Below are 26,167 nucleotides of genomic sequence, written 5' to 3'. Positions count from 1 at the left end.
TGACTCACCAGAGGCGCAGTGGGAATGCACAAAGCGGAGCAGGATGGAGCCTGAGGCTCGCAGCTGTACGGTCCCGAGGGGGAAGCAGCCGTGCACTAGCTTCTGTGCAGCTCCTGAAAGTGCAAAGTTCCCCACTTGTGGGCCATTCCCCTTCTGCAGGCTCTTCCCCACTGGGACGCCGGATGGCACGCCAGTTTTCTCTCTGAGAGGTTGATAAGTACGAATGAGCTGGCTGGTGGGGATGGCTAACGAGCTCTGGTTGGTTGGTGGATCCGAGGGGGCTGGTGAGTGTCGGTTGGCTGGGGCTGAGCGCTGGGTGAACAGTTCAGAACGAGCAATTTATTCAGTGAGTTTCGCCCCTTTTTCCTGTTTGAAAGGTGTCTGCTATTCCGGATTGTTCGATGGATATTTTGTGTGAGTAAATTTCAGCCTGCATGAGCACTCCTTAGAGTATCTGATATTCACCGTTCCACAGTCACACTGTGCAAAGTCACCTCTAGCCGCATGGCATTGTTTCTGTTCCCTGCCTGGATAACCTGACCTTTATAACTTTCTGCTGCCTTTGTCTGAATCAAAGCCGGTGTTGCAATGCAGTGGCATTTGGCTCTGAGCCTAGTGTAAAGGGACTGTTGGCCCCTTACTAACATTCAGTGGGGGTGTTTTGGTTGCTAGCTCCCAGTACTAAAAGGGGGAAGGGTCTATGGCAAATCAGGACCCTGAGACTGACAGTCCCCAGGAACAATGGGGAGAGGCCAATGCTCTAGGTCAGCCTCAATGACAGGGCCGGCAGGCTATCAGGGAGTCAGGAGGCCAGGGAGGTCCCATCCTCCGTGTGAGCTGGAATTGCCTGGGTCAGACAGAGTGGGGCCGAGCTGAGGAGAAAGCAGGGGCCCAAGCTGAGCTGGGGAGCAGAGCTGGGCCAGATCCAGAGGGACCAGAAAAGCAGCCCAGAGAGCGCAGACCCTGTCCTGGGAGCAGAGCTGCAGCCCCAAAGCCAGAGGCACAGCCCAGAGAGAGCAGACTTGCCCTGGGAGCAGAGCTGCAGCAACCAGAGCCAGAGGGGCCAGAGAAGCAGCCCAGGGAGCAGGTCAGCGCTGGGAGCAGAGTCACAGAAGCAGCCTGCAGAGCAGACCTGTCCTGGGAGCAGAGCCGCAGCAGCCAGAGCCAGAGGGGCCAGAGAAGCAGCCCAGGGAGCTGGAGGCAGAGCAGCAGCAGCCGTGTAGAGACCGAGTGGTGGAGCCGGGGCTGGAGCCGTCCGGAGCTGGGTGCGGTGAGCAGCTGGGGAGAGCGAGGGGGACCCTGGGCAGCGGGCCCAGCACAGGGAGACGCCTCAGCCAAGAGGCTCTGCAGGCCAGGCTTGGATCGTAACCCCGACAGGGCGGGGGTGACACTGGGAAGAAGGGTCCCACCACTTAGAGCCTGAGAGCGTGTGGCCACCACCAGAGCGAGTGTCCAACCCCCAGCATCCCTGCAGCACAGCCAGGGCCGGAGCAGGGGGCCTGGGACTTACAAGGAACAGACTGTGAACTGCCCTGACGTTCCAGAGACGGTGTTTGTGATGTTCGCTGCCACAGAGCGGGGTGATGTGTTTCCTTTCACCTTTCCCATTTTTCCTTATTCTTTTTAAAATTAATTGTTGATTAAATAACTTGCATTTGCTTTAAATTGTATGTAATGGTCAGTGGGTCAGAGAAGTGCCCAGTGAAGAGAGAGTACCCCGGAGTGGGGACACCCTAGCCCCTGTCCTAGGTGAGCACAGCAGGGTTGGGGGGCGAGCCCCCCAGGAATCCTGGGTCCAGCCTTGTTGGGGTTACGAGGACTCTGCCAGGCAGGAGAGTGGAAGGGGAGTCCTCAAGGGCAGGGAGGCCTCTGGGTAAAGGAAGTGGGAGCAAGGACTCAGATTCTTTCGCTAGCCCACTTCACTGGGGTAGTGCAGAAGCCAGGAGAGTTCCCCACAAGAGCGGGACTATTCCCCCGCTTACGCTAGCTCTGAGAAAGCTGCTCTCTGGGAACATTAACCCAGTCACGAATGCTCAGGAAAAGTGAGGGAAAGAGTAAGTGAGCAGAGGAGTCCCACTGAAAGTCTGATCAAAACTCACCAAACCAGCATTACTCACTCTTTAGCCAGCTCTGCTGGGGATGGAGGAGGCTGCACAGAGGTGTTTTGGGTTGCATTCTGCGGGGAATGAAATTGACAACTTGCTAGCTAGGGATTTGAACGGTGGCACAGGTGAACTGAAGTGGTTTTGGGAAACTCCCGTATGGAGAGAATTAGATTTTGTAGACAGGTGCATTGGACTACCACAAAACTGGTCCCACGTTGGGCCTATGAACGTTGTCAGAATCCGTTTAACTTCCGTCATTTACTTTATTTGGCGGTTAGGTTTTTTCCGCTTGTCACCTGCTGTCTTATTAAGGAAGATCTTTTGTTTGTTTGCTCCAGCTGAAGACTGGGAAGCTGCTAACAAAGAACTCTTTCTTTCTGTCCGGTACACGATCCGCAACCTGACACCCGGAGACAGACTTCAGATTCGCGTGAAGGCAGTGAATGCTGGGGGCATGAGTGTTCCAGCTGTCCTGGAACAGCCTGTCGTCATCAGAGAGATACTCGGTACGGTATTGTCCTCACTCCATGCAGCCTATACACAGGCGACACTGGTGCATCGTTATGGTCGCACAAAGACGCACACAAGTCAGTATGTGCTCAGCTAAGGTTGAACTCTCACAAACCCTTAACTCTGCCCACTGATGCATTACAGTATGGCTTTCGATTGTGATCAACTGCTATTTCTCAAATAATAGTTACTGGGTCAAATTCAGCCTGGATGTAAATGGGTGCAACTTCCATTGATTTCAGGGCACTCCGTTTGGACGTCCCTGACCTGTGTCTAGACACTTCCTGACAGACCACTAGATAGCTCATGGAATGCCCATGTATTGTCAGACCGCCAGCAAAAGGCATTCATTTGAACGTTCTAATCATTGAAATAAACATTTTCTGTGTTATTTCAGTGTGTGCACTTACACGCCTCTATTTATACACTCATAGCATCTGGGGCTCACTTGTCCTTTGCACACTCATGTGTTGTTGCACATTCACACACATGTATGCAACTGTCTGTGTGCTAGAATGCTGCCGGTTTATTTTGCTCGGAAGAGTTACGCACTGTCTGTGTGCAACATGGGAACGTGACTCACCTCGAACTGGCTAAAGAATCATGGTCCCCACACTTTTCTGTATCTATGGTTCGTTGGCCAGTTTGATGCCTTCATGCTTATGCCCTGGGGCCAAGTTACAATTTTGAGTTTCCTGGTTTCTGTTAAGCTAAAATCTCAGCCAGAAAGTGGCATTAATCTAATTTTTGCATTTCATTCTCAATGTGTACCTGTCACTGCTTTCCTCACTGTGCTGGGAACAAACACTGTGCATGGCTTATTAATGTTGTATGTTTGTTCTGCTAAACCCTACTGTGTGTACGTCACTCTGCTCCATCTGTTATCTTCCATTTTCACTTATTTATTGATGCAGTTCACTTGTTTCAACAAATCATGTGGAGTGCTCAGAAGAGATTTTAAATAGCAGCAGATCCCTAGACAGACAGTTAAAAGCAGGAATGGGGTATTGTGATGTATCTGTTGGACAGTCAACACAATGCACATTTCACATGTAACTAGGGCAGGAAGAAGTGTTTCACACCTGGGGAAACAATTATCATGAGGTCTCTGCCAGGGTAAGGTACACCTGACGATGTGTGTGTATAGGCTCTGAGACGGATACACATGAATTAACATTTTTTCTTGGGGGATGTGAGATTTCTTTGTTCCACCGAGACTGATAAGGGCAAGCGTGGGCATCAGGAAGAAATTCCAGGACCAAATAGAAGCGTGCGAGGAGGGGATGCTAGCTCAGCTGTTGGGCAGGCCATCTGGGAATGTCAGGCATTCCTTCGCTACCCGCACCGCACTGCCTGTGTTTTACTCTCACAGCTGTTTAGGCATCATTCAACTCAGATTTAATTCTAGACACCCCCACCATACAATATCCCTCCTAGAGGTAAGCCCCTGCACGTTTAATCCTGGGAGAGGCATACGTGTCTTTTATTATGTATTAACATAAACCCTTTGCCCCCAAAGGAACTGCCAGCAAATGCAGCCATGATAGTTACCCTGCTGCTATTTTGACTCTGGTAAAGGAGACAGAAAGTCCGTATACACGCGCAAACGTTTTCTGCTTCCCTCTGTTACGTTCCCCAGGGGACACAGAAGTAAGTTTCCAGCACATGGTGTTAGCACCAGAGGTCCCAGTTAGTACCCCACACCGTCCGGCCTTCACTCTTCTCTCAGCTCCCAGTCAAGCAGGGAACCCCAGCTGCTGCAGGAAATGGTGCTGCATGACTTTTAGAAGTGCTCTGTCTCCTGAGTCCGTAGAGAACCAATTTCCCCACTAGGAGGCGCTGTGCTACAGGGAGGGCTGCTGGATGACTCTGTAGGGGGCGCTCTCTCCAGTGGGTGAGCACTGACCCCAATGACCCGGTGTGGTGCTAGGGGGCGCTGTGCTGCAGGGAGCGGCACGGGTGGCTCAGCAGGGGGCGCTCTCTCTGGAGCGAGTTCCAGGCCCAGCAACGGCGTTATTTAGTGCTACGCTGCAGGAGGCAGAGCCATGAAGATGCAATAAAATACCAACCCCGTGACCACCCCGTGACCACCCCGTGACCACCGTAACAGCTCCGCAGCCCCTGTTCATTAGAGTCGGGATGTTCTGCTCCAACAGCAGCCTGCCCAGGTTCTGCTGGAGAAGTAATTCCCCACTTGCTCCGTAATCCCCTTGTGTTGTGTTGCTGGTGTGAGCTGGCAGCCACGCTCCAGCCAAGAGGTGGCTGCATTGTAGTGCCAAGTCAGCCAATCCTGTGCTGCCCAGGCGGGGAGCGGCTGGGGATACCTGGGACAAGAAGTGCTCTGGGGGCCCGAGATCCTGCTGTAGGAACTCCCGCTGAGAGCGCGGGGCTGTGATTTCCCGAAGCTCGCATGAAAACGACGGGCGTGTGTGACGTCTGCTTTGTCTAGAGCACCCGAAGATCCGAGTGCCACGCCACCTGCGGCAGACGTACATCCGGCCCGTGGGGGAGGCGGTGAACCTGCTAATCCCTTTCCAGGTAGGTGATTGATGTTTCCAGTGAATGGCTCTTGGCCTTGGCCTCTGTCTACACAGCAAACCCCCTCCCATGTGCGGAGCTGCTGGGGGGCTCCTTCCTTGCAGCAGGTGGCTCAAGGGAGACCAGCAGAACAGACAGGAGCGGACACGTGGGGAGGGGAGAGGAAGTTTGAACTTGGTGGGGTGAAACGGGGAGCTAGTGGAGGGATCCAAGGGGCATGTGGAGAGCAAAGGGAAAAGAGTGGTTAGGCTGCGACTCAAGAGCCGCTGGTTCAATGCCTGGCTCTGCCACAGAGTCCCTGTGCGACCTTGGGCACGTCCCTTAGTCTCTCTGTGCCTCAGTTCCCCAGCTGGCCAATGGGGACTAGCAGTGACCTGCCTCTCAGGCCTGTGTGAGGGTAAGTATGGTAAAGATTGGCAGGTGCTCAGAGGTGTGAGGTGAGGAGAGCCAGGAAAGCACCATAGAGAGGTGTCAGCAGCTGCACTTGGCATGGCTCGAGGGGGTCTAGGCAGAGGAGACCTGGTGGGGAGTTTAGGCCCCCGGGACAGAACGGGAAGGCCACATGTCGGAGGAAGAAGAGATGAGAATGGGATGCTGCCTGGCTCTGGAGGGTTGATGAGGAGGCCTGGGTGAGAGCCCAGATGGTGGCCTTGGGAGGTCAGCTGGGCCCATGTTACCCGGGAGATGGCGGAGAGCTGGGCTGAGATACGGGACAGGCTGGAGGGAGAAAGGAGCTCCGCCAATTACAGGGCATGGGGAAATGCCCTTTCGCCCCTCAGTCAAAGCCATTCACCCCTCCCCCAGCTCCTCGGCACCAGGTCTTGGGGGCAGGCCCCAGTGGGATTTTACCCCCCAACCACATGGGGGGCACTGGGAATATATTTACTGCCCCACTGACTGGGTGGGAGGGGCTAGAGCCATACCATCAGGGTCTTCACACCCGGCAGGAGTAGGAAGGCTGCTGCATCCCCAGGGCTGTCCTCCATGCCCTGCCCCAACGCGCAGAGAGGGGTTGGTGGGACCCCTGCAGAGTGGAGGAGGGGGTTCCTGCCTGCTCCCAGGAGTGTGACTTGGGGGCTTGGGGCTGTGTTTCCCTCGCTCACCTTGCACGCCACGTGCACCAGTGACTGGCTAGGACAGGGCATCCTCCAACTCTCTTTGGCCCCAATGGTAGAGGTTGGCCCCAACGCCATGTGAACAGCCTAGGGGCCCCAACGGGGGCTGCGTGTTCTGTCCAGCCCCAGGTCCGCCCTGTCTGATTACCTAACCAAGCAGCTGCAAAGGTCTATTCTGCATACCCTGCGATCCTCCTGCTCTGGCTCGTGCGGGCGAGTAGGTGCCTGCAAAGTGCCGTGCATTCTCCAGCCAGGTGCCTGGTGCTGTGATCTGGGCATCGTGCCAATTAAAGCACGGCCGTAATTAACTGTCAGTGCCCTTCAGTAGGTGACACTCAATGCAAACGCTAAGCGCTCCAGAGCACCAACCCCCCCGCCCCCGCTGTCTGCACATTCTGGTCTCTCTAGCAAAGGCAAGACAAAACGAGAATTTGACACTGCTGCAGCTAATTAGACTAGATTGTAAGAGTGGGTGGCCGGAGCGGGGCGGGGGCCATGGAGATGATCCTCTGTGGCTCCCACTGGAGGATCAGGACCACAGGCTATCCGCTTTCGGACGGATGCTGTATTTTCGTGTCACAGCTGACACGTTAGCCGTAGTCTTAGCATGCGTGGGCCCAGCTGGCATTGTCCTCTTGAGGCGGTTGACTAGCAGCGACTGCTCCCAGATACCACAGCTGCAGGGGAGATCAGAAGACGGGCGTTGGAAATGGCATCGCAGCCAAGCCACAGATTGACCCACTAGGCCAAGCCACCTGCCCCCTAAAAAACTGACGTCTCAAAGGTGCTCTCAGAAGGCACGTCTCTGCCCTATCCGAAGACCGCACAGGGATCACTGGCAGAGAGCTGGCTGGGCGGTGCCCGGCCGGTGGACTGGAGCTGAACTGCTCTCCTGAGCTTTCTCCTCCGCCTTTGTCCTAGGGACAGCCGAGGCCCCAGGTGAGCTGGAGCAAAGACGGCCAGCCTCTGGATCCCAAGAGGGTGACGGTGCGCAACGGCGACAGGGACACCATTTTCTTCATTCGCAAGGCAGAGCGCAGTGACTCTGGCCAGTACCAGCTGAGCGTCAAGATAGACAGGCTGGAGGACAAAGCTACCATTGACATCCGCGTCATCGGTAAGAACGGAGCAAGCACTGGGCGCGGGGCGGTGCCTGGATGGAGTTTTGCGGCCTCTGCCGGCTCTCATGGGCCTGCAGCCATCAAGCAAGATTCCCTGCAGCACGGGGCCCCTAGAATTCACTTCTGCCACATGGCAGCTCCAGCTGGGCTAGCCAAGCCCTGGTGTGGCTGGGGATGGCGTTGCCCGCAAAACGCCCTGCTGGCCAGCACCCAGCAATGGGGGGAGAGAGTCCAGAGCAGAGGGTGGGTGTGTTGTCCTTCTGTGTGAGATGCTGGAAGCTCCTGCAGCACCTCCCCGAATAGGGTGCTCTGCCCGCTGCCCGCTGCCCGATGTGTGGTCAGGAGGAAAGGTCTGCATGAGAAACACTGCAGGGTTTGGGGCTTGCTTCTGGGCATAAGGCTAGGATGCCCTAAAGGGATGAATAAGAGGGTACAAAATGGCTAGAAGGTAGGGATGGAGAGAGGGTCATTATGGGCTGGGGGACAGGGTGCATATTCTTGCTAGACTCCTGGATGCTGCTGTAGACTCCTGCACACATGAATAACCCATGAAATCAGACAGACACACATGCAGGTCTCTCCCTGCTCTGACACCATGGTGATGGGCACTACAGATTCGTAAGAGATGGGGCAGATTCTGGGTGAGGGACCAGCCAGGGTTCCCCAAGTTACTCCCACCCCATACAGATCCACAGAGCCACAACCCATGGACTCAGCAAAGCAGCTGCCGTCTCTGCAGGCAGGTGGCTGTGTGAGCTCTCTGGCTACTGCTGTGAGCTGCCGTGCCCACCCCGTACCTGCCAGGGGATGGCCTCAGGGGCTGGTATGAGCCTCTGGTTGTCATTGCAGAGCAGCCGGGCCCTCCAGAGAACCTGAAGCTGGTTGACGTGTGGGGGTTTAACGTGGCGCTGGAGTGGAGCCCACCAAAGGACAACGGGAACGCAGCCCTCAAAGGGTACACGGTCCAGAAATCGGACAGGAAGAGTGGGGTGAGTCTGCGGCGTCTGCCTGGCATATCCCTCTGAGCAGCGGGACCTGGGGAGGGTGTACGGCCTGAGTCAGACGCTGCGGACATGGCAGCAGGGGGGTTGGTGTCGATAGCCTCCTAACCTCCCCCAGCAGGCAGTGCTGTGGAGATGGAGCCCCCTCCTGAGGTCTGTTTGCGCAGTGTAGGAGAGAGTCCTCACGTCGCGGCGCAGGAGTGGTTTGCACGGGGCGTTCTTGGGTGCCTCTGAAAGGGTTTGGTTCCCAGCTCTGCATGGGTTCGGTTATTTGCACAACAGCCCCAGTTGGGATCCGGATCCCGTTGGGCCGGGTGCTGCACGGCCAGGGCTCGCAGGCGAAGGCAAGACAAAGCAAGAGGCTGTAACAGGCAGCTGGAAAGAATGGGGTGGAGGGTGGCCCATGCCTTTACCCAGGCCAGCTCTGTTCACAGTGAGGTGGTTTGAAATCAGCTATTTCCAAAAAATAACAAAGCGAGCGAGAAATCAGGTGTCTGTCCAAGGTCCCTACAGACCCGACGTTCTCAGCTGGGAGTCGCCCATAGGTGACCCAGTGAAGTGAGCCTCCGAGAGGGGCTTGAAGGAGGCGAGGGCAGAGGTCGCTCCAGGAGGACGCAGCCCACCCCAGGGGGTGCTCCGAAGAAGATGCATCGGTGGCTTTGGGCGTGGAGGTTGGCGCTGTAGGGGCAGCAGAGTGGGGGAAGTCAGGGCCGTGTGGTGTGGATAAGCAGGGAGGCACTAAGCTGTGTAGGACCTGAAAAGAAAGGAGCAGAAGCTTGTGTGTGATGACATGGAGGAGGAGCTGGCGGTGGGGTGTGGGGCTCGAGGGACGGACGTGATCAGAACCACCTGCCATGGAGATGGTCCGTCAAGTGGAGTTTTCCCGGGGAAGCACTCTGAGGTGCCGTGCCTCTAGCCGGGGCACCTCGTTTCCAGCTGCTGCTGCCTATGGGGTGGCTGGCTGCTGCCCTCGGGAGGCAGAGCCCTGAAGGCTGGAGAGCAGTGAGTAGCCCTGGGCCCAGGGCTGAGCAAGAGGCAGGTGCCCTTCTAATGTGAGCGGAGAGTCAATGCCAGGCCCCTCGCTACCCAGTGCTCAAGCCTCATGGTGCAATGGGGCGCAGACCCAGGCCATAAACTGTCTCAGTGGGGCGCATAGTTAGTACCACTCGGGGACCACCCCCGATTGGCTGCTTTCCCCACTTACCCACCTCCTGGGGAAGAGCAGCCAATCAGATCTGTGCAGGAGGTAGACAGGGTTCTGTTCCCCCCCCCCCCAATGACGTGACACCTTGTCAAGCGGGGGACGGGGGGAGAGCAGAGAGACCCCAGCAGCTCCACTTCCTCCCCGTCCTTCCCCTTGTGAGCAACGGAGTCTGCTCTGCCCCTCCCCTCCCTGCATGCAACATCCTGCCTGGAGAGGGGACCCCGCTGCAGCCCCTCCCGAGGCCTGGGAGAAGGAGGTGAAGAACCCCAGGAGCTGCAGGAGGAGAGATGTGACAGAACAGATGCAGGGGCAGAGTTGATGGGGGGACAGGATTGATCTGGGAGTTGGAGGGTGGAATTAATTGTCGGGCGGGGGTGTGGGCAGATGTAGGGGTCATGGCAGCTCCCCCCACCCCCCCACTGCTGCTACTGGAGGCGGTCACGGGAGGGACTGGCCCGAGGAAGCATCTGGGGATACGGAAGAGGAAGGCGGAGAGGTGGGGTGGGCTGGGGAGGAGAGGAGGCCTGCCAGTTTCAGCACCTCTTGCTTTTCAGCCTTTAAAGTAGTGAGATCCCCCTTGCCCAACCCCCACCGGCACCTGTTGAGAGACCAGTCGCTGCTGAATGATGCTTGGGTGCAGGCGAAAGGGAGAATGTCATGCAGGCAGGACCCGCTGAGCCAGGCTCAAGGGCAACTGTTCTCTGTTGTGTCAGCAACTGCAGCCTCCCCACGAGCAAATTGCTTACCCTGCGCATTAAAGGCTCACCCTGGCTGAGGGCTGGCTGCCATGCCTTGTCTGTCTTGCTCGGGGCATTCAGTGGCTCGTACTTTTCGCAGCTGAGGGAAGATTCTCCACCAGAAGGACGTCAAAGAGCAAGTCATTAGGCTGGTATCTCAGTAACGATCTGAGCTATCGAGAACTGTCAGTGCCTTTTTCTGCAGCTCGCCCAGCAAAACGGCCCCAAGTCGTTCTCGAGGGTATCCCAAGGGGAGGCAAATCGGAGTATCAGAGGTTTGCACAAAGAAGACAACCACATGTCTCCTCCTGGAGGAAATCAGAGTTGTGGGCTGTGTTGGTTTTTGTTTCTCACCTGCCCTACGGGTAATTAATAGGCTAAAATGACAGTTGAGGGGGAAGGTATCAGAGTCCACCCACTTCAGAGTTGCCCAGATGAGGAATCTCTTTCCGTTCTTAGGGGGTGTCTACATTGCAGCTAGCCCCTCCCTGGTGCGGCTACATGGCTTATTTTTGGCTGTAAGGGTGGCCCCAAGGCCTGAGTAATGGGACAGGCCCTGGATTCTCTACTGGGCGATATAAACTGGCCATCAACAAGTTTAGGCTTGAAATTAGGCGAAGGTTTCTAACCATCAGAGGAGTGAAGTTCTGGAGCAGCCTCCCAAGGGGCACAGTGGGGGCAAAAAACCCTAACTGGATTCAAGACTGAACTTGATAAGTTTCTGGCAGGAATGGTGTGAGGAGTCTGGCTACACTGGCACGGAGCTGATCTGCGACTGCTAGCAGCCAATATCTCCAATGGTCGGAGATGGGCCACCAGATGGGAAAGGCTCTGAGTTACTACAGAGAATTTCTTCCCAGGTGTCTGGCTGGTGGGTCTTGCCCACATGTTCAGGGTCTAACTTCTCACCATGTGTGAGGGTTCCTTCCCCACTCTGAACTCTAGGGTACAGATGTGGGGACCCGTATGAAAGACCCCCTAAGCTTATTCTTACCAGCTTAGGTTAAAAACTTCCCCAAGGTACAAACTTTGCCTTGGCCTTGAACTGTACGCTGCCACCACCAAGCGTGTTAAACAAAGAACCGGGAAAGAGCCCACCTGGAGACGTCTTCCCCCAAAATATCCCCCCCAAGCCCTACACCCCCTTTCCTGGGGAAGGCTTGAGAAGAATCCTCACCAATTTGTACAGGTGAACACAGACCCAAACCACTGGATCTTAAGAACAATGAAAAATCAATCAGGTTCTTAAAAGAAGAATTTTAATTAAAGAAAAGGTAAAAGATTCACCTCTGTAAGATCAGGATGGAAAATACTTTACAGGGTATTCAGATTCAAAACACAGAGGATCCCCCCTCTGGGCAAAACCTTAAAGTTACAGAAAACAGGAATAAACCTCCCTCTTAACACAGGGAAAATTCACATAAAACAAAAGATAAACTAATCCACCTTGCCTGGCTTATCTCTACTGGTTGTAATTTTGGAGACTTGAATTAGGATGGGTTGGAGAAGATGGATTTCTGTCTGGCCTCTCTCAGTCCCAAGAGAGAACAAACACGTAAACAAAGAGCACAAACAAAAGCCTTTCCCCCCCCAAGATTTGAAAGTATCTTGTTCCCTTATTGGTCCTTTGGGTCAGGTGCCAGCCAGGTTAGCTGAGCTTCTTAACCCTTTCCAGGTAGCAGGATGTTGCGTCTGGCCAGGAGGGATTTTATAGCACTGTATACAGCAAGGTGGTTACCCTTCCCTTTATTTATGACACCATGTTTGGAGTCGGCAAGGAATTCCGCCCCCCTGGGTCAGATCGGCAGAGACCGTGGGGGGTTTTCGCCTTCCTCTACAGCACAGGACACGGGTCACTTGCAGGTTTAAACTAGTGTCAGTGGTGGATTCTTTGTAACTTGAGGTCTTTAGTCACGATTTGAGGGCATCCGTAACGCAGCCAGAAGTCGTGGGACTACTGCAGGGGTGGGCGGGTGAGGGGCTGCGGCCTGTGATGTGCAGGAGGTCAGATGAGAGGATGGACCCTTCTGGCCTTTAAGTCGATGAGCTCGGTCTTTGCCATGCCGCCCTCCAGCTGAGGTGCTGGAGCCAGGGTCAGACATGAGACTGAGCGGATGGCTGCGGGGGCTTTGAGGAAGGTCTGGGAGATGGCAGCTGAAGCCATCAGAGCACATAAGGTCACCCAGGCAAAGGGGGAAGAGGAGGGTCCCCAAGGAGAAGCCCCTAAGGGACACCCATGAATGGAGGTGGGGGGAGACACCACAGGAGACACGGAGGGAGTGGCCCGAGAGGCAGGGGGAGAACCAGCCATGCCCGGGGAGAGGCAGCTGAGACGGGCGGTGCAATCAACAGGATCAGAGACAGTGGGAAGGTCCAGGGAGGTGAGGCTGGAGAAGGGTGCCTGGGGTGAGATGTTAAAGCCGGACTGCCAAGGCTGCGTGTCTGAGGATCTTGGCTGTGAGGGGCAGGCGGGGAGGCTCAAGGGAGGGATTATGAGAGGGGAGATGGTAAAATCCGGGAGAGAAGAGCCCGCGGAGAGCGACGGGCCGATGGAGGGTGTTGGGCAGGTCAGGAGGGGCTGAGGTCAAGGGGCCAGCAGAGGTCTGAGGAGAGCAGAAGGGCCAGGCCACCACCAGGCCCTGGGGCGAGCAGGATTCGCTGAGGGTGGGATGGAGGGCAGGGGAGGGGGCTCACACTGAGTGGGGGGTGGGTGCGAGTGGGTTGGAGGAGAGGGTGAAGGTGGAGTGGGGCGATGGCCGGGAGTGCCGTGGAGCAGGGAAGAGAGCCGTTAATGAGAAGGAGAGAAAAGATGGGGGAGGGCGGAGGGGCCGAAGCTGGCTGCCATGCTGGCTCGAGCGGCGCGTCCATCTAGGGAATCTCAGCTCCTGCCCGGCGCCTCACGGGAGGGTGGAGGCCTCGGCCAAGCTGGGTTCGGCTGCTCAAGGCAGAGGGGCTGCAGCGGGGATGCAGGCACGGAAAGACCGACTCGGTGCCTGGGTGGAGCCCGGGCCCATAGCTGGAGCGCCAGGGCCCCGGGCTCCCCCCAGGGTCTGGGCTGAGGGGCTGCCTGCCAACCTGTGCTGTAACCACGGCGGGGGGGTTGACCCCACTCTCCCAGCACTGGGGCTTGCAGCGGGAAGAGCCCCGGGGACTGGGTGGCGTCCGCCAGTCCCCGCACTAACAGCCTGGCTTCCCTTGGCTTCCAGCAATGGTTCACCGTGGTGGAGCACTGCCCCCGGCTCAGCTGCACCGTCTCGGACCTCATCATCGGCAACAGCTACTCCTTCCGGGTGTTCTCGGAGAATGCCTGTGGGCACAGCGCCGTGGCGGCCGTCACCACGGAGCTGGCCCACATCCCGAAACCAGGTGGGTGCTGGGGGCGCCCAACAAAGAGCAGCGGCCGGGCGGGGAGGAGGTGCTCTCCCTAAGAGGTGGCCAATGGCAGAAGCAGGAGATCTCCAGCCAGATCCCGGGGGGGCCAGACAGCTTGGCTGGGGGAAGCTGCAGCCGGCCGCAGCTCAGCAATGCTGATGTGAGTGAAAGGAGGAGGCCCAGGGTTTTCTAGACGTCGAAAGGTTGCAGCGTTCAGCTCCAACGGCTCGGGCCCTGCCCGGCTCGAAATGGGAGCGCTCTCCCGTTAGAACAGGGGGAGTCCTAGAGCAGACCTTGTTCCTGACCCCACCCAAGAGCCTGCGGTAGTGGACGGTACGGTGTGAAAGGCACACAGCTAGCTTAGAGCACTTTGGGGAGGCTCTGTGGACCTCTTCGGGATCCCTAACATGGGATTCAGCCCCTAGCTCCAAAGGCGGAAGGATATGAAAAATAGTCCCAATAAATACTCTCTTAAACCTTCCTAAAATAGCTTTTTTTTCCAGGAGGAGTGGTCTCCCTGGTAATTTCCCCCCAACCCGTTGCTTTCTCTCCTGTGATCTCCTGCCAGGTAGCATGGGGTGGCACGGCCTCAGAGCTGCTCTCCCAGCATGAGATGTTGGCCCTCCGAGACAAGCTGGGTGGCTGCGGTGGGATCTCAGGGGACATCAGTGTGTTGCGGGGTGGGGGTAGGGGTTCTCCTGGGCTGGTACAGAGCACGGGGCGAGGACACGTTCCAGTGACCCACTCTTGGCAGGGTTTGATTCTGTTCCTGGGAGGAGGGTGTTCTGGAGGAGTCCGTGCTTCTCTGCTGAGGGTGCCCTGAGCCCCACCGCCGCCTGGCACGAGCACCGGGGCACAGGCGGCCGCTGCAGTGACCTGCTGTTTGTTTCCTAGAAATTGTTTACCAGCCCGAGAAATACTTGGGCCGGGACTTCTCCGAAGCTCCCAAATTCACCCAGCCCTTGGCGGACAGGTCCACCACCAGAGGCTACAACACCCAGCTCTTCTGCTGCGTCCGGGCCTTCCCCAAGGTGAGACTCCGCCCCCTCCTCACCCCGCCTCTCCCTCGCACGGCTTGTCACGGGGTGGGTGCCTGAGCGGCCGCCAGAGCCTGCAGCGTGACTGTGCTGGGTGCTTGGGTGGCACCAGGCGACCGGCAGGAAGGAGCGGGCTCAGAGGCTGCTCCATGAGTGGGGTCGGTGTCTGAAGGGGCCGGAGGAGTTATCTGAGAGCACTGGGAATGCAGCGCCCCGTTTTGGCAGGTCAGGGGAGTGCGCCAACCCTGGGGGGTGGGGGGTGGGGGTGCAGAAATTCTGCCCGGGCTCCCCAGCCACATGCACCGCCCTCCTCTCATGGACTTTCCTATGGCCTGGAAGAGGCAGTGGCTGGAATGCAGAGCCAGCAGCTGGGGGACCTGGGTTCTAATCCTGCTGGCGCTGCTTATTTACAGCCTCAGGCAAGTCACCTCACCTCACCCTTAATTTTTCCATCTCTAAAAGGAGGCTAGTTATACTTGCCTGTTTCCCCGCGGGGCTGCGGAGAGCAAGTGTGTTAATATCTAAGGTGCCCCTCTCTGTGGCATCAGGGTGTTTTACCGCCGCCGAGGGAACAGTGCCACCTGTGTGGTTAACCCACTCCTCTGCTGCACCAAAGACCCATTACACGCACACACGGGGAGCTACCCCATTGCCCCGTCAGCAATGGGCATGGGGCCCTGGACGGCTGTTCCCCCAAAGGCCCTGCTGCATGCCCTGAGGGTCCTGTCCAGAAACTGACAGATCACACCAGCTGGGTGGCTTCTAATTCACCACGGCAAAGGGGCTCTTCAAAGGTCTCACTGCCAGGACCAGTGCAGAAAAGCCGTGAAGACGACCAGAGGCAGAGCACTGGCTACAGGAAGAAGCTTTGGGCTAGTGAGGTGCCTCCAGCTGCCGCGAGCAGCTGTTCGGGAAACAAGCTCATTTCTACGGCGAACGAAACCCGCTGTCTTTCAGCCCAAAATCATCTGGCTGAAAAACCAGATGGAGATTCGGGAAGACCCCAAGTACATCGCAGTGATCAACGAGGGGGTTTGCTCGCTGGAAATCCGGAAACCCAGCCCATTTGATGGAGGCGTCTATACCTGCAAAGCGGTCAATCCCCTCGGGGAAGCCTCGGTGGACTGTAGGCTTGATGTGAAAGGTAAGGCTGGCGGCTCTTGTGGATCTGTTCCTCGTCCCAGTGCTGGGATTGCTTGTCTTTGAAATTCACAGCCTGAGATGTCCAGGAGCCTTCGGTGCCTGGGTCTTACTGAGATCTGGGGCATTAGGCTTCTTTAAATCTCAACCCTGCATGTTTTACTGAAGCCCACGGCACTGCATTGGAATCTCCTCCTGCCTCACTGTATGTAGGAGGCTCTGATGGCTGCCATTCTGGGGGACAGCAGGGATTGAACCGGGGCCCTCCAGAGCGAAAAGCATGAATGGTGCCAGTTTGAGCTAAAGAGTCAAACCTCCCTCCCTGCCCCTCTAACAGTCTGGCCCAGCGGGGGACCTGTAACACCCACTCCTCAGTGGGTGTCATGAATGTGTCATGGGGGAAGGGCTGTATCTGCCTCAGATTTAGGGTGATAGGCAGCAGGCTCTAGTTAGGACATTCCCAGCACCTTCTACAGCCCTAGAGACAGATGCTACCCTTGGTGCAGCACAGGGGGTGGATGAGCACCCCATGCCCACAGGGAAGGGGCCCCAGGCCGGCCCTTCATTAGTACTTGGGAGTGAGGAGGGCCATATAAGCACCTTGATGGGTTGGGTGGGGCGTGCATCCTCCGTAGCCCATCAGGTGGAGACTGCTGGGTGGAGACTGCTAATAGGAGAGCCAGCGAGAGCCCCATTCCCAAGGGCTCAGCATCCTCAGCTGTGCCCCGGTTTTCCCAAGCGCTCAGCACCCCCCATGAACATGTGGCCAGAACCGTTGTGATGCGGAAAGCTGTCCACCAAAGCGGGGCCTAGGTCCCTCACTGAGCAGCTGCCAGCTAGTCGTGGCTCTCCAGTCGTGGCTCTCCGGGCCACGACCTCATTGCCATTCTCCGAGCCTTCCCAGCTCGCTCCCCGGGGCGGGTAAGAGGGGTGCGCTCAGGCTGGAAGGCCTCAGGGTTTCCAGTAGAACGTCCCTTTTCCATCTCACGTCGCCTCTGTGCACAAGGCCCGGCGCCCAGATGCTACAGCCCCATGGCTGCGGCTAGATGAGCCAGATTTGGGCCTGGCTCCCCCAGACGCCCCTGGCTGGAATGAGGAACTGTCCCGCGGTGACCTGTGTTCCCTCCCTCTGGAGCGCCGCAGGGTCACCGTATTGCCCTACTGCGATCTCTTTAAGCCGAGCTCTGCGGCTGGGATATTAGGCTCCAGGGGTGGCAAAGAGCCACAGGCTATAGTGGGCTTTGTAACAGCTGTGCTAGGGCTTCAGGCCAGTGTGGGGTGCAGCCAGCCAGAGCCCATCTGCTGAGCTGCCCACAGTGTACCGGGAACCAGGAGCGCTGTCTGGTGACCAGGCAATGACAGTGGCATGCAAGGGCACCTCCATTGGGAAGGCTGAAAGTAGGAAGCTGCTAGCCAGTTAGCCAGATCGCCGCTCTAGGCACCCCTCTCCCCACCGTATAAACTAGCAGCCCAGCTGCTGGCCACACCCCTTGCCCCCTGCACAAGTAGGCCCCTAAGCAGCTAGCCTGGACAGACACGCCTGGCTTTGCAGCCTAGGAGTCACCAAACTTGGCCTCTGCCGGGCCACGAGCGGGAGCGGTTCCGGGGCTGAGCGCCTGCTACCTCACCAGTGCTCCCGGGAGGTGAGCAAGAACATTGCAGCTGCTCATAATGGAGAGGCGATGAGGACAGGTCGTCCTGAGACTGTCTGAGGGGCTCTAGTATTAACAGCTTGAATCCCACCCGAGAGTGAAGCCTGGGCGGGGCTTGGGCACAGCTGTTAGGCGTTCACATTGGCTTGCCCTGCCGACCTCGGGCAAGCTGCAGCTTTTGACTAGCCTGGCAGGGTAGTGCCAAGTGACGTGCTCGACATAACCCTCCTGCACGGAGGGGCTGGGCCTAGGACCCAGCAGTGCAGGGGTCAGCGGGGAAAAGGGACACAGCGCCCGGCCCAGCTGAAGATGGTAGAAGGCACCTTTGCTATCGCCTGCAAATGGCTCCGCTGGAGAACCACCATGGGGGGCATATCCCCTCCCTGGAACGAGCTGGCACGGCCCATCAGCGCCCCCTGGAGCTTGCCCTGCTGCCTGCTCTGGGGTGACCTCAAAACATGTGCCACCCCCCGCCCAGCACCAGCACCCACAGTCAATGAGACGACAACAGAGCCCGTCCCCATCCGTTGCCAGCTGGCGTAGGGATGCGAATGCCCAGTAGTTCACTGGCTCCCCCCTGAGAGGACTCAGCGGAGATACCAAACAGGCCCAGCCCTGGCAGGCCTCACAGCTGAGGGACGGTTCACGCCCCCTCAGTCCCCATCTACAGTAGTGGCTCAGCATCACTGTGGCTGCATCCTGGCTGGGCTAAGGGTACGTAAATGTCCCGCAGCGACAGGACCCCAGCGGGCTGAGCCGGTGCGGACCCGCTTCTGCAGTGTGATGTGGCTGTAGAAGCTAGGGCTAGTGGCCGACATAGGCACGCTGCAGGCTGGGGGAGTCACACGGACCCTAGGGGCGCCAAGCCCTCAGGTGGGGACAATGGCACCCTCCAGAGCCCTGGCCCAGGCTGGAAAAGCTAGAGCACCACAAAAACAGGCAAGGAGACGACACCTGGGTTCATGGCTAGGAGCCATGGGAGCTGTGCGTGCAGGCCAGCAAAGCGGAGCGGCCATGAGTGCAGCCACTAATACCTTTAGGGGAAGGGGAGGAAGGGGAGGAGCGCGCCCAGCCTGGGAAGATGGCAAGGGACCCGAATGTGGCAGGACAACAGGTGGTGGCTTGAAGCCAAGGCGGAGTGGACAGGGAAACATTCCTACATCAGACTAGTGGGTCTGGGTACTGGATTCCCTGAGAGCGGGGTTTGGGGCCCCCCCCATGAGGGCAGAGCTTGAGGGGCAGGGCAGAGAAGACAGTGGTGGGAATGAGGGACGGCGTTGTCCTGCAGCACGAGTGGCAAAGGCCCAAGGGGTGGTTTCCTGACTCTGCTATGGGATTGTTTTTTACAGTACCCCAGTGAGGGCCGTGTGGCGGGTCTGAGGAAGGACAAGGTAGGTTGGCATCTAAATGGGGCTATAATCAGGCCAGTTGGGGCAGGGGCATCCGGCCCCAAGGACCCAAACACGGTTGCTACATTTTAGGTCGTGTGATCAGTACCATCCCCGCTTGCCCTCTGTGGGCTGCCTGCTGGTGGAGAGAGGGCTGTTTGCACGGTAGGGCGTATTCTGGCCAGCGCAGCGTGGTGGGGATGGGGAGCAGAGACCCGGGCCTTGCTGTCACTGCGTGAGTCTGGTGACAAGCCAAGCCCTGCGAGAGAAGCCGTTCCCAATCCTGGGGCCGTGCTGGGCATGAGCCTGGGAGGAGGGGTGGTGACGGTGGTGGTGTGTGGAGAGCCCTGTGTCATTAGTGGGCATGTGGGTGAGGGGAGCTCTGGTGTGTCGGGGAGCACAGAGTCTTTGGGAGACATCAGTGGTCACAAACAGGGAAACGAGTGTAGCTGGACGCATGGAGGGTAGGGGGTGGGCATGTACAGGGAGAGCAAAGCATCGGTCGGATTCTGGGTTGGGAGCATCTGTATATGGGGGTCCAAGCCTGGGCCCTTGGTGCCCATGCAGGGGGAGTGGGACGGGGCCAGTGGGGAGACAGATGAGTGGAGCTGGAGCCTGGTCATACGGTGGGAGGGGCAAGGGGCAGGACACGTCTGTAGGAAGAGAGCTAGGCCAGAGCATGGGAGGACGCTGTGTGGGCGTCGGGAAGCAGCTCTGGGCCAGGCTTTCCCCTCTGAAGCTGGACAGACGGGCTGCACAGCCTCTCCTTGCCCCCCAGCCCCAGAGGCTCCGGTCTCAGCACGGCACTGTCCCGCTGGCTCAGGCCTGGTCTCTTTGCTCCGTAGACGGAAGCTGCAGCTTGGAGTGAAGTTGCCACTTGGTAGCATGGGCAGCAGAAATGCAGCGGACCCTGGAGCCTGCCGGCTTTGGCCCTGTCCCCAGATCTGTGTTCGTCTTCAGCTCTGTCCCGCGCTGAAGCAGCGTCCTGTGGTGGCAGCCCTGCTCCGGTGCTCCAGTCCCCCAACGTGCCTTTAGCTGTGACAATAAAAAGCTTCCCAGTGAGCGTGCGAGGCACTGCTGCGTGGTCTCTGCGGGCGAGGCAGGGTGGGGGCTGAGCCAGAGCAAGGCTCTGGGGCAGGGGCTGGGCTGCTTTCTGGGGCCTTGCTCCTTTAGGTGCTCAGAGGGCAGGAGCCCAAGGGAGCTCTGCACTCAGGAAGGAGGGGTCCCTACTGGTCAGGGAGGGGTTAGCACTGGGCTGAGCCTGAGGATCAGGTTTGGATTTTGGACCAGCCTCACAAGCTGGCAGTGTGTGTGTGTGCAGGGGGGAGATGAGAGTCTTTTCCCCATTCATGGCTGCTGGAGCATCTGGAGCTGCAAGGGGGCAGTTTGGGGGCAGGAGCTGTGTGAGGGGGGTGCAGCGCTTCTGAGCAGCAGGGGCTCTGCCTTAGCAACTGGAACTGGGCACCCCTGCCCGTGGGGCCAGGCAGGGCTCAGACTGCCTGTGGGCCCCCGAAAGGGCTGTCACGCTCCCCTGGGAGAAGCTGCGGCTGTGTCCCCGTGCAAGGAGCGGCACGAGCAGGCGGCCAGGGTGGGGAGCGCCGGCGTAAGCAAAGCCACGGGGCAGAGGGTGAAATGGGATCCGTGAGGATGATGGGGCGTGGACAGGGGACAGTCAAAGCGGTGGGGAGAACCAGGGGTCGGCACTGCCATGTTGTGCGACGGACGCTTGACAGAATTCCCGGACGTAGTGACGGACAGCGGGAGAGTTGTGTCATTCATTACTGCGGACCTCGACATGTTTACCACAGACACTCATGTCCTTGTACGGACACATTGCTGACCCCTGCGGGGAGGGATAGCTGGGGGGAGGGATAGCTCAGTGGTTTGTGAGTTCAATCCTTGAGGGGGCCATTTAGGGATCTGGGGCAAAAATTAGGGGTTGGTCCTGCTTTAACCAGGGGGTGGGACTAGATGACCTCCTGAGGTCTCTTCCAACCTTGATCTTCTATGATAGGCACATGGGAGCAGATTTGCTAAAGATCTCAGCGTACAATGCAGCGTTTTACACCCACTTAGCCCTGGCTGCAAGGCAGTAGGGGATCCGGCCCCCTTGTGCCACAGGAAGCAGCATGGCTGGCTCAGCTGATGTCTCTCTTCCTTAACTAAGCGAACACCCCAGCAGCGTGCTGGGGCCGGGGCGGGGCCACGCTGCTGCTTTCCTTCTGCAGAGCTGGGAAGCCGAGGGCCTGAGCCTTTCAGGCCGCGTTTTCAGGCACTCAGGGCCCACCTCCGGGGCCCGATTTTCCAAAGAACTCAGCGCCCAGTCGGCACCCTTTGCACTGAGCTCTGGTGAAAAGCTGGCCTTGGCCTGCTGCAAATGGATTGTTTGGCAGCAGCAGGGCTGTTGGCTGGTGACATTGCCACCTTCCCCTCCAAACCGCCCCTTCCGCCTCCGCCCTTGCTGCAGAGAGAATTCCCTTTCCCTGCCTCAGCCCTGCAGTCTCACTGCAGAGCCCAGCTGCCTCTCCACCCTCTGCCCCGACCCGCTCTGCCCCCCACCCCAACTGCCTGCAGCGTTAGTCGTCACGTCCTACCCTGCACTGCGGCGTAGCCTCGCTGGACATTTAAACCAGCAGCTGCCTCTTACCCTGGAGGGGTGCATTGCCTTGCTGTCGCTGGCTGGGGTCTTGCACCCAGCCCAGCCCTCAGTGTGGCATTCTGAACACTGCTCTCTACACCCCTAACCCATCTCTGGGGACTCGGAGACTCACCCAACGCCTGCAACCCACCCATGAAAGGCACAAAGCGTGGGAAGCCGAGACATATCAGCTGGGTAACTCAGGGCTTGGTCTCACACAGGCTCCTTCCTTCTGCCAGCTTCCCCCCATACCTCCACTGATCTGCAGGGCCTCCTGCCTCTGACCCCCCCTTCGCGATGGGTCACGATGATCACTCCCTCCCAGAACCTGGCAGCAGGTGCTGCTGCTCCCCCAGGGTCTCGAGGAAGGATACCCAAGTACCCCATGCATCGCAGAGGCATTGCTCCCTTGAAGAGCTGTTGTCCCCTGGGGTCTAGAGTTTCATATACGATAAGCAGCATTTCTAGGCGGCTGCTTTATGGCACCCTAGAGCAGACAGGCCCCCAGGGCAAAGGAAAGCCAGCACAGACAGCGACACCTATGGAGCGACCGTAGGGCTGGACATCAGGAAACTTGGAAGGGAGAATGCGGCCACAGACTTTACCTGAGCCCTCTTTCCATGCAGGGGGGGTCAATCGGTGGTGATGGTGGGGTCTCCTCCACGTCGGGATCTTGAGGGCACCATGTAGCCCAATAGCACAGGGTTCACAATATGCTGCAAGGTGGGGTGGTGGGGGGTTAGTTCATAAAGATCTCAGCAACATAAGCTATTGAACGTGATCCAGGCTGACTTTCCAAAGCAATCGAAGCAGACCTTAGCTCCTTGACACATTCATCAGACCAACTGCAATTGCTTCCTTCTAGTTTTAAAATTCCCAGCAGAATGAACCACAAAGGGTGCCCCTGCAGAAGCTAACTGGGATTCAGCCTTTAGCATCACTGGGGCCAGGAACTCACCCCAAATCATTGCAAAGTTCATCCTGAACCCAGAGAATTTCCCTGCCACGTGTCCTGCCTCCTAGAAATCTGAGCACTGCGCATTCCCTAGTATTAAAAGGATATTTGCAAGCACCTCAGTTGTTAGCTCTTGCAGCCTGCGTGGTAGACCATTGGGCTAATCCCTGAACCCGGCTAGAATAACGCACAGCAGTGGCCCAAATGTACTGTACCTTGGACACCACAAAATCCCCAGCTGAGCATCCAATAAGCCGGTGATGAAAAGGGCGAGTCATGCAATATAAAAGAAAAATAATATCCCTTCTACACAACAGCTGGCGGCCCATAGCCCCTTGGTGAGTTAACGAGCCCCATCTACTCTCAGGCTTCAGAGGAGCAGCTGTGTCGGTCTGTATCTGCAAAAAGAACAGGAGGACTTGTGACACCTTAGAGACTAACAAATTTATTTGAGCATGAGCTTTCATGAGCTACAGCTCACTTCATCGGATGCATTCAGTGGAAAATAGAGTGGGGGGATTTATATACATAGAGAACATGTAACAATGGGTGTTACCATACTATTCTCAGTTGCAAGATGTGGGCATGAGACAATGCATCAATACGTTACAGGGAGATGGAATAAAACCCTTTAACTAACAATAAGTCAATAACAGTGAGGAAGCTTCGTTACTTACAGAGTGGAGACTACTCAGGTCAGAGGCTGTTTATTATCATAAACCCTAGACTGATCCATCAGGTTAAAAAGAAACAACTGGTAACCGGATGGCAGGGAAAGGGCTTTAATCGCTTTATGCAGTAGCCTCTGTTCCCAGTCAGTCACTCAGCAACCAAGCCAAGACAGTGGTCACAGCCCTGCAGGCTGTATGTCAAGTCCCGGTTAACAATGGCTTGTGCCAGACACAAATCCCCCAGACAGCGAAGTATGAATTCCGATGAAGTGAGCTGTAGCTCACAAAAGCTGATGCTCTAATAAATTTGTTGGTCTCGAAGGTGCCACAAGTCCTCCTGTTCTTTTTGTGGCTCCAGACTGACATGGCTGCTACTCTGAAATCTTGCTTACAGGAGAGTCACTGCATGCGAGCAGACAGAAACAATGGCCCTTCAGCCTTCTCAGGATAACTAAAGGCTCAGGGAGGGAATCTGCTCGCATTGCCCCTAGTTCCCTGGGTCCTGGTCCCTGAACAGGGCTGCTCAGTGTAAATCAGCAGCGTCAGCTGGCCAAACGGGCTCAGATAGTTCACACAGAATCTGTGGCAAACCTTGGGTATTAGGTAATAATGTGGCAAAGCAGAGGAGTCATGCTCAGCATTTATAGAACACTACACATGTTCTGGCATACCGAAGCCCCACCATGCATCAGACAAGCTGGGTATTCGTTTTCCTTCTGCCAGCCAAAAGATTGTCTTGGTAGCAGGTTTGTGCAATGGTGCTGACAACAGATCAAAGATCACCTGTGTAGAGACTGTCTGTCTGAGGCTGGGGACAAATCACAAAGCAGCTCCCCCCCCTCACCCCCTCCCGGCTGGCGCCCATCTCGGTCAGTTTTATACCCGTTCAAGGCACATTGCCCCTGTACGGGCTAGGTCAGCTTTACAGGCTTGCTGCCGTGGTCCCTACAGGCTGCAGCACTGCAGAGGAGCTGGGATTTAGCCATGTCCCCGCCCGGTCCCCAGCACACCTCCTGCAGGGGATGTGAGGGACAGGTGGCATCAGCTCTGACCCTGGCAGAGAGTCCATGCATGTGGGGAATCGCCCGGGGCGGGGACAGCTGGACAGCTGTTTTGGGGCTGCTTGGTGCTGGCATAGCTGCCATGAAGGGGCCGTGTGGCAGTGATGAATTCCCGCATCGGCGGGAGCACTGGGGAACTGGGCTGCAGGCTCTTTCTAATCCTGGGTGTGCGGGAACGGCTGAAAGGCTCAGCTTGAAGAGCTGGAGGACGTGTCTGAACAAGGGCCTTCCCCAGGGGCAAGTGCACTCGGGTGCCAGGCTGCTGGGCTGGACAGCTAGCCCTGACCCTGCTGCTCTGCCCCGGCCTGCCACTGGAGCGTAGCCTCCCCAGCCCCAGCTGCATCCCTGGGATACACGCCAGGACAGGGTCACACCTTACAGCTAAGGGGGAATCCTATTCCACTCCTATAGCCCTGTTGCCCTGGGAAGGGCTCGCCGTGGGACCCCAGCCAGGCAGAGTTCAAGACACCCCTCCCCACCCCTGTGGTCCATCCCATCGTCCCTGCAGCCCACCCCCGATATAGGGGACCCCACCTTTGCTGCCCCTGCCTCCTGCTCCCTCCCCGCTGCCCCATTCCCCATGTCCACAGGCACCCTGGGAGCTGGGCACTAGCAGAGGCAGCCTCCAGCCCGAGCACCCATCACCCTCACCAGCCCCACCCTGCACGCCCCAGCAGCTTTCACCGGGCAGCGCCCTCACGCTACTTCCACCACCAGAGGGCGCCATTGCACCAATTTCCCTGCCCCCATCTCTGCGGGCAGGTGCATTAAACAGCGGGGATGACTCTGCCAGCGAGCCATGCCAGGGGAGCCGGGGGCTGCAGCCACCAGGGCAGCACGTTCGGGGACCCAGTGCCAAAGGGCATGGAGCGCGCTCCTCTCCCTTGGCCCTTTGTGCTCGGCCTCCCATGCTGAACAGGGGAGCCAGGCCGGGGAGAATCTCCCCAGCCCATCGGCACACAGTTCTGGGAGATGTGCCCCACAGCCCATGTCCCCAAGGTGGGCAGGGCAGGACAGCGAGGGGCTTGGTAGCCATCCGCACTTGTCGGCCACACGCCATGGCCATCGGGTTCAGCGGCACCAACCCGGCAAGGTCAAAACATCAGGCCCCCAAATAGCCTGGGACTGGCAGAAAAAATCACGAGCTGTTTTGTTTTTAAACGAACTCCTGGTTAGTTTGTGTTTTATCCGCCTTCACCCTCCCTAGGGTGAGCAGATGTCCCGACTTTATAGGGACAGTCCCAATTTTGGGGGCTTTGTCTTATATAGGCATCTATTACCCCCTACCCCTCCCCCCTCCCAATTTTTCACACTTGCCCTCTGGTCGCCCGAACCCTCGCCCACGGTGTGCACCCGCCAAGCACAGTGTCACCAGCTCTCACCAGGTAGAGCGAGCCAGGTGATTTCGGCCCCCCACTGCAGGAGCACTCATGAAATGACCCATCTTCAGTCAGGGTCATACCACAGTGCAATCAAGGGGCGTGACGGCAGGCCGTGTGGACATCCCCGAGCCAGCTTTAATCTCGCTACGCTTGGGTACCGATAGCAGGGAAGCTGCTCCAGCCTAGGCTGTAGACACCTGATTAGCCTGGACTGCCATGGCCTCTCAGCACCCCAGCTAGCTAGATTGCAGCTAGCTACGTTTGCTGCAGTACAGACGTCACCTAAATCTAGCGCAAAGCCTGGAGGTGGGTTTGCAATGTGAACTGGGAGCCACCAAACTCACCTGCTCATCCTGCCGGCAATCCTCAGGGGATGGCCTCCTTGCAGACCGAGCGCCACCCACATCCATCTTTAGCTAGGTCCTGATGCTGCAAAGCACTTTGTATAGGAGCCACCAACTAGCTCTTCGATGAGATAATTCCCGATGGTGCAATTGAGAGCTGGGGGGGCGGAGGGGAACGGGGGTGCTGGATTCAGAC

General features: G+C 57.6%; 1 protein-coding gene across 3 annotated transcripts in view; it reads left to right on the top strand.

Moving 5' to 3' along the window:
* Nucleotides 1-19,975, top strand: part of MYBPH (myosin binding protein H) — a 39,752-nt gene extending 19,777 nt beyond the window's left edge. For 2 of the 3 annotated variants that reach the window (XM_084611533.1, XM_084611531.1), the window contains 9 exons: nt 2,444-2,611; nt 5,065-5,153; nt 7,190-7,385; nt 8,239-8,378; nt 13,538-13,697; nt 14,598-14,734; nt 15,698-15,884; nt 18,882-18,923; nt 19,766-19,975. In XM_084611533.1, the coding sequence (XP_084467659.1) occupies nt 2,444-2,611; nt 5,065-5,153; nt 7,190-7,385; nt 8,239-8,378; nt 13,538-13,697; nt 14,598-14,734; nt 15,698-15,884; nt 18,882-18,892 (1,088 nt within the window). In that variant the 3' untranslated portion in view covers nt 18,893-18,923; nt 19,766-19,975. Of the gene's footprint in view, nt 1-182; nt 285-2,443; nt 2,612-5,064; nt 5,154-7,189; nt 7,386-8,238; nt 8,379-13,537; nt 13,698-14,597; nt 14,735-15,697; nt 15,885-18,881; nt 18,924-19,765 lie in introns of those variants that run through there. The other variant, XM_084611532.1, reaches the window with a different exon arrangement.
* Nucleotides 19,976-26,167: the final 6,192 nt, after the last annotated feature.

The sequence above is a fragment of the Lepidochelys olivacea genome (genome assembly GCF_965140295.1).
Source record: "Lepidochelys olivacea isolate rLepOli2 genome assembly, chromosome: 21".
Taxonomy (NCBI): Eukaryota; Metazoa; Chordata; order Testudines; family Cheloniidae; genus Lepidochelys; species Lepidochelys olivacea.
The sequence above is the reverse complement of the archived record's forward strand: the minus strand, read 5'-3'. Positions and strand labels throughout refer to the sequence as shown.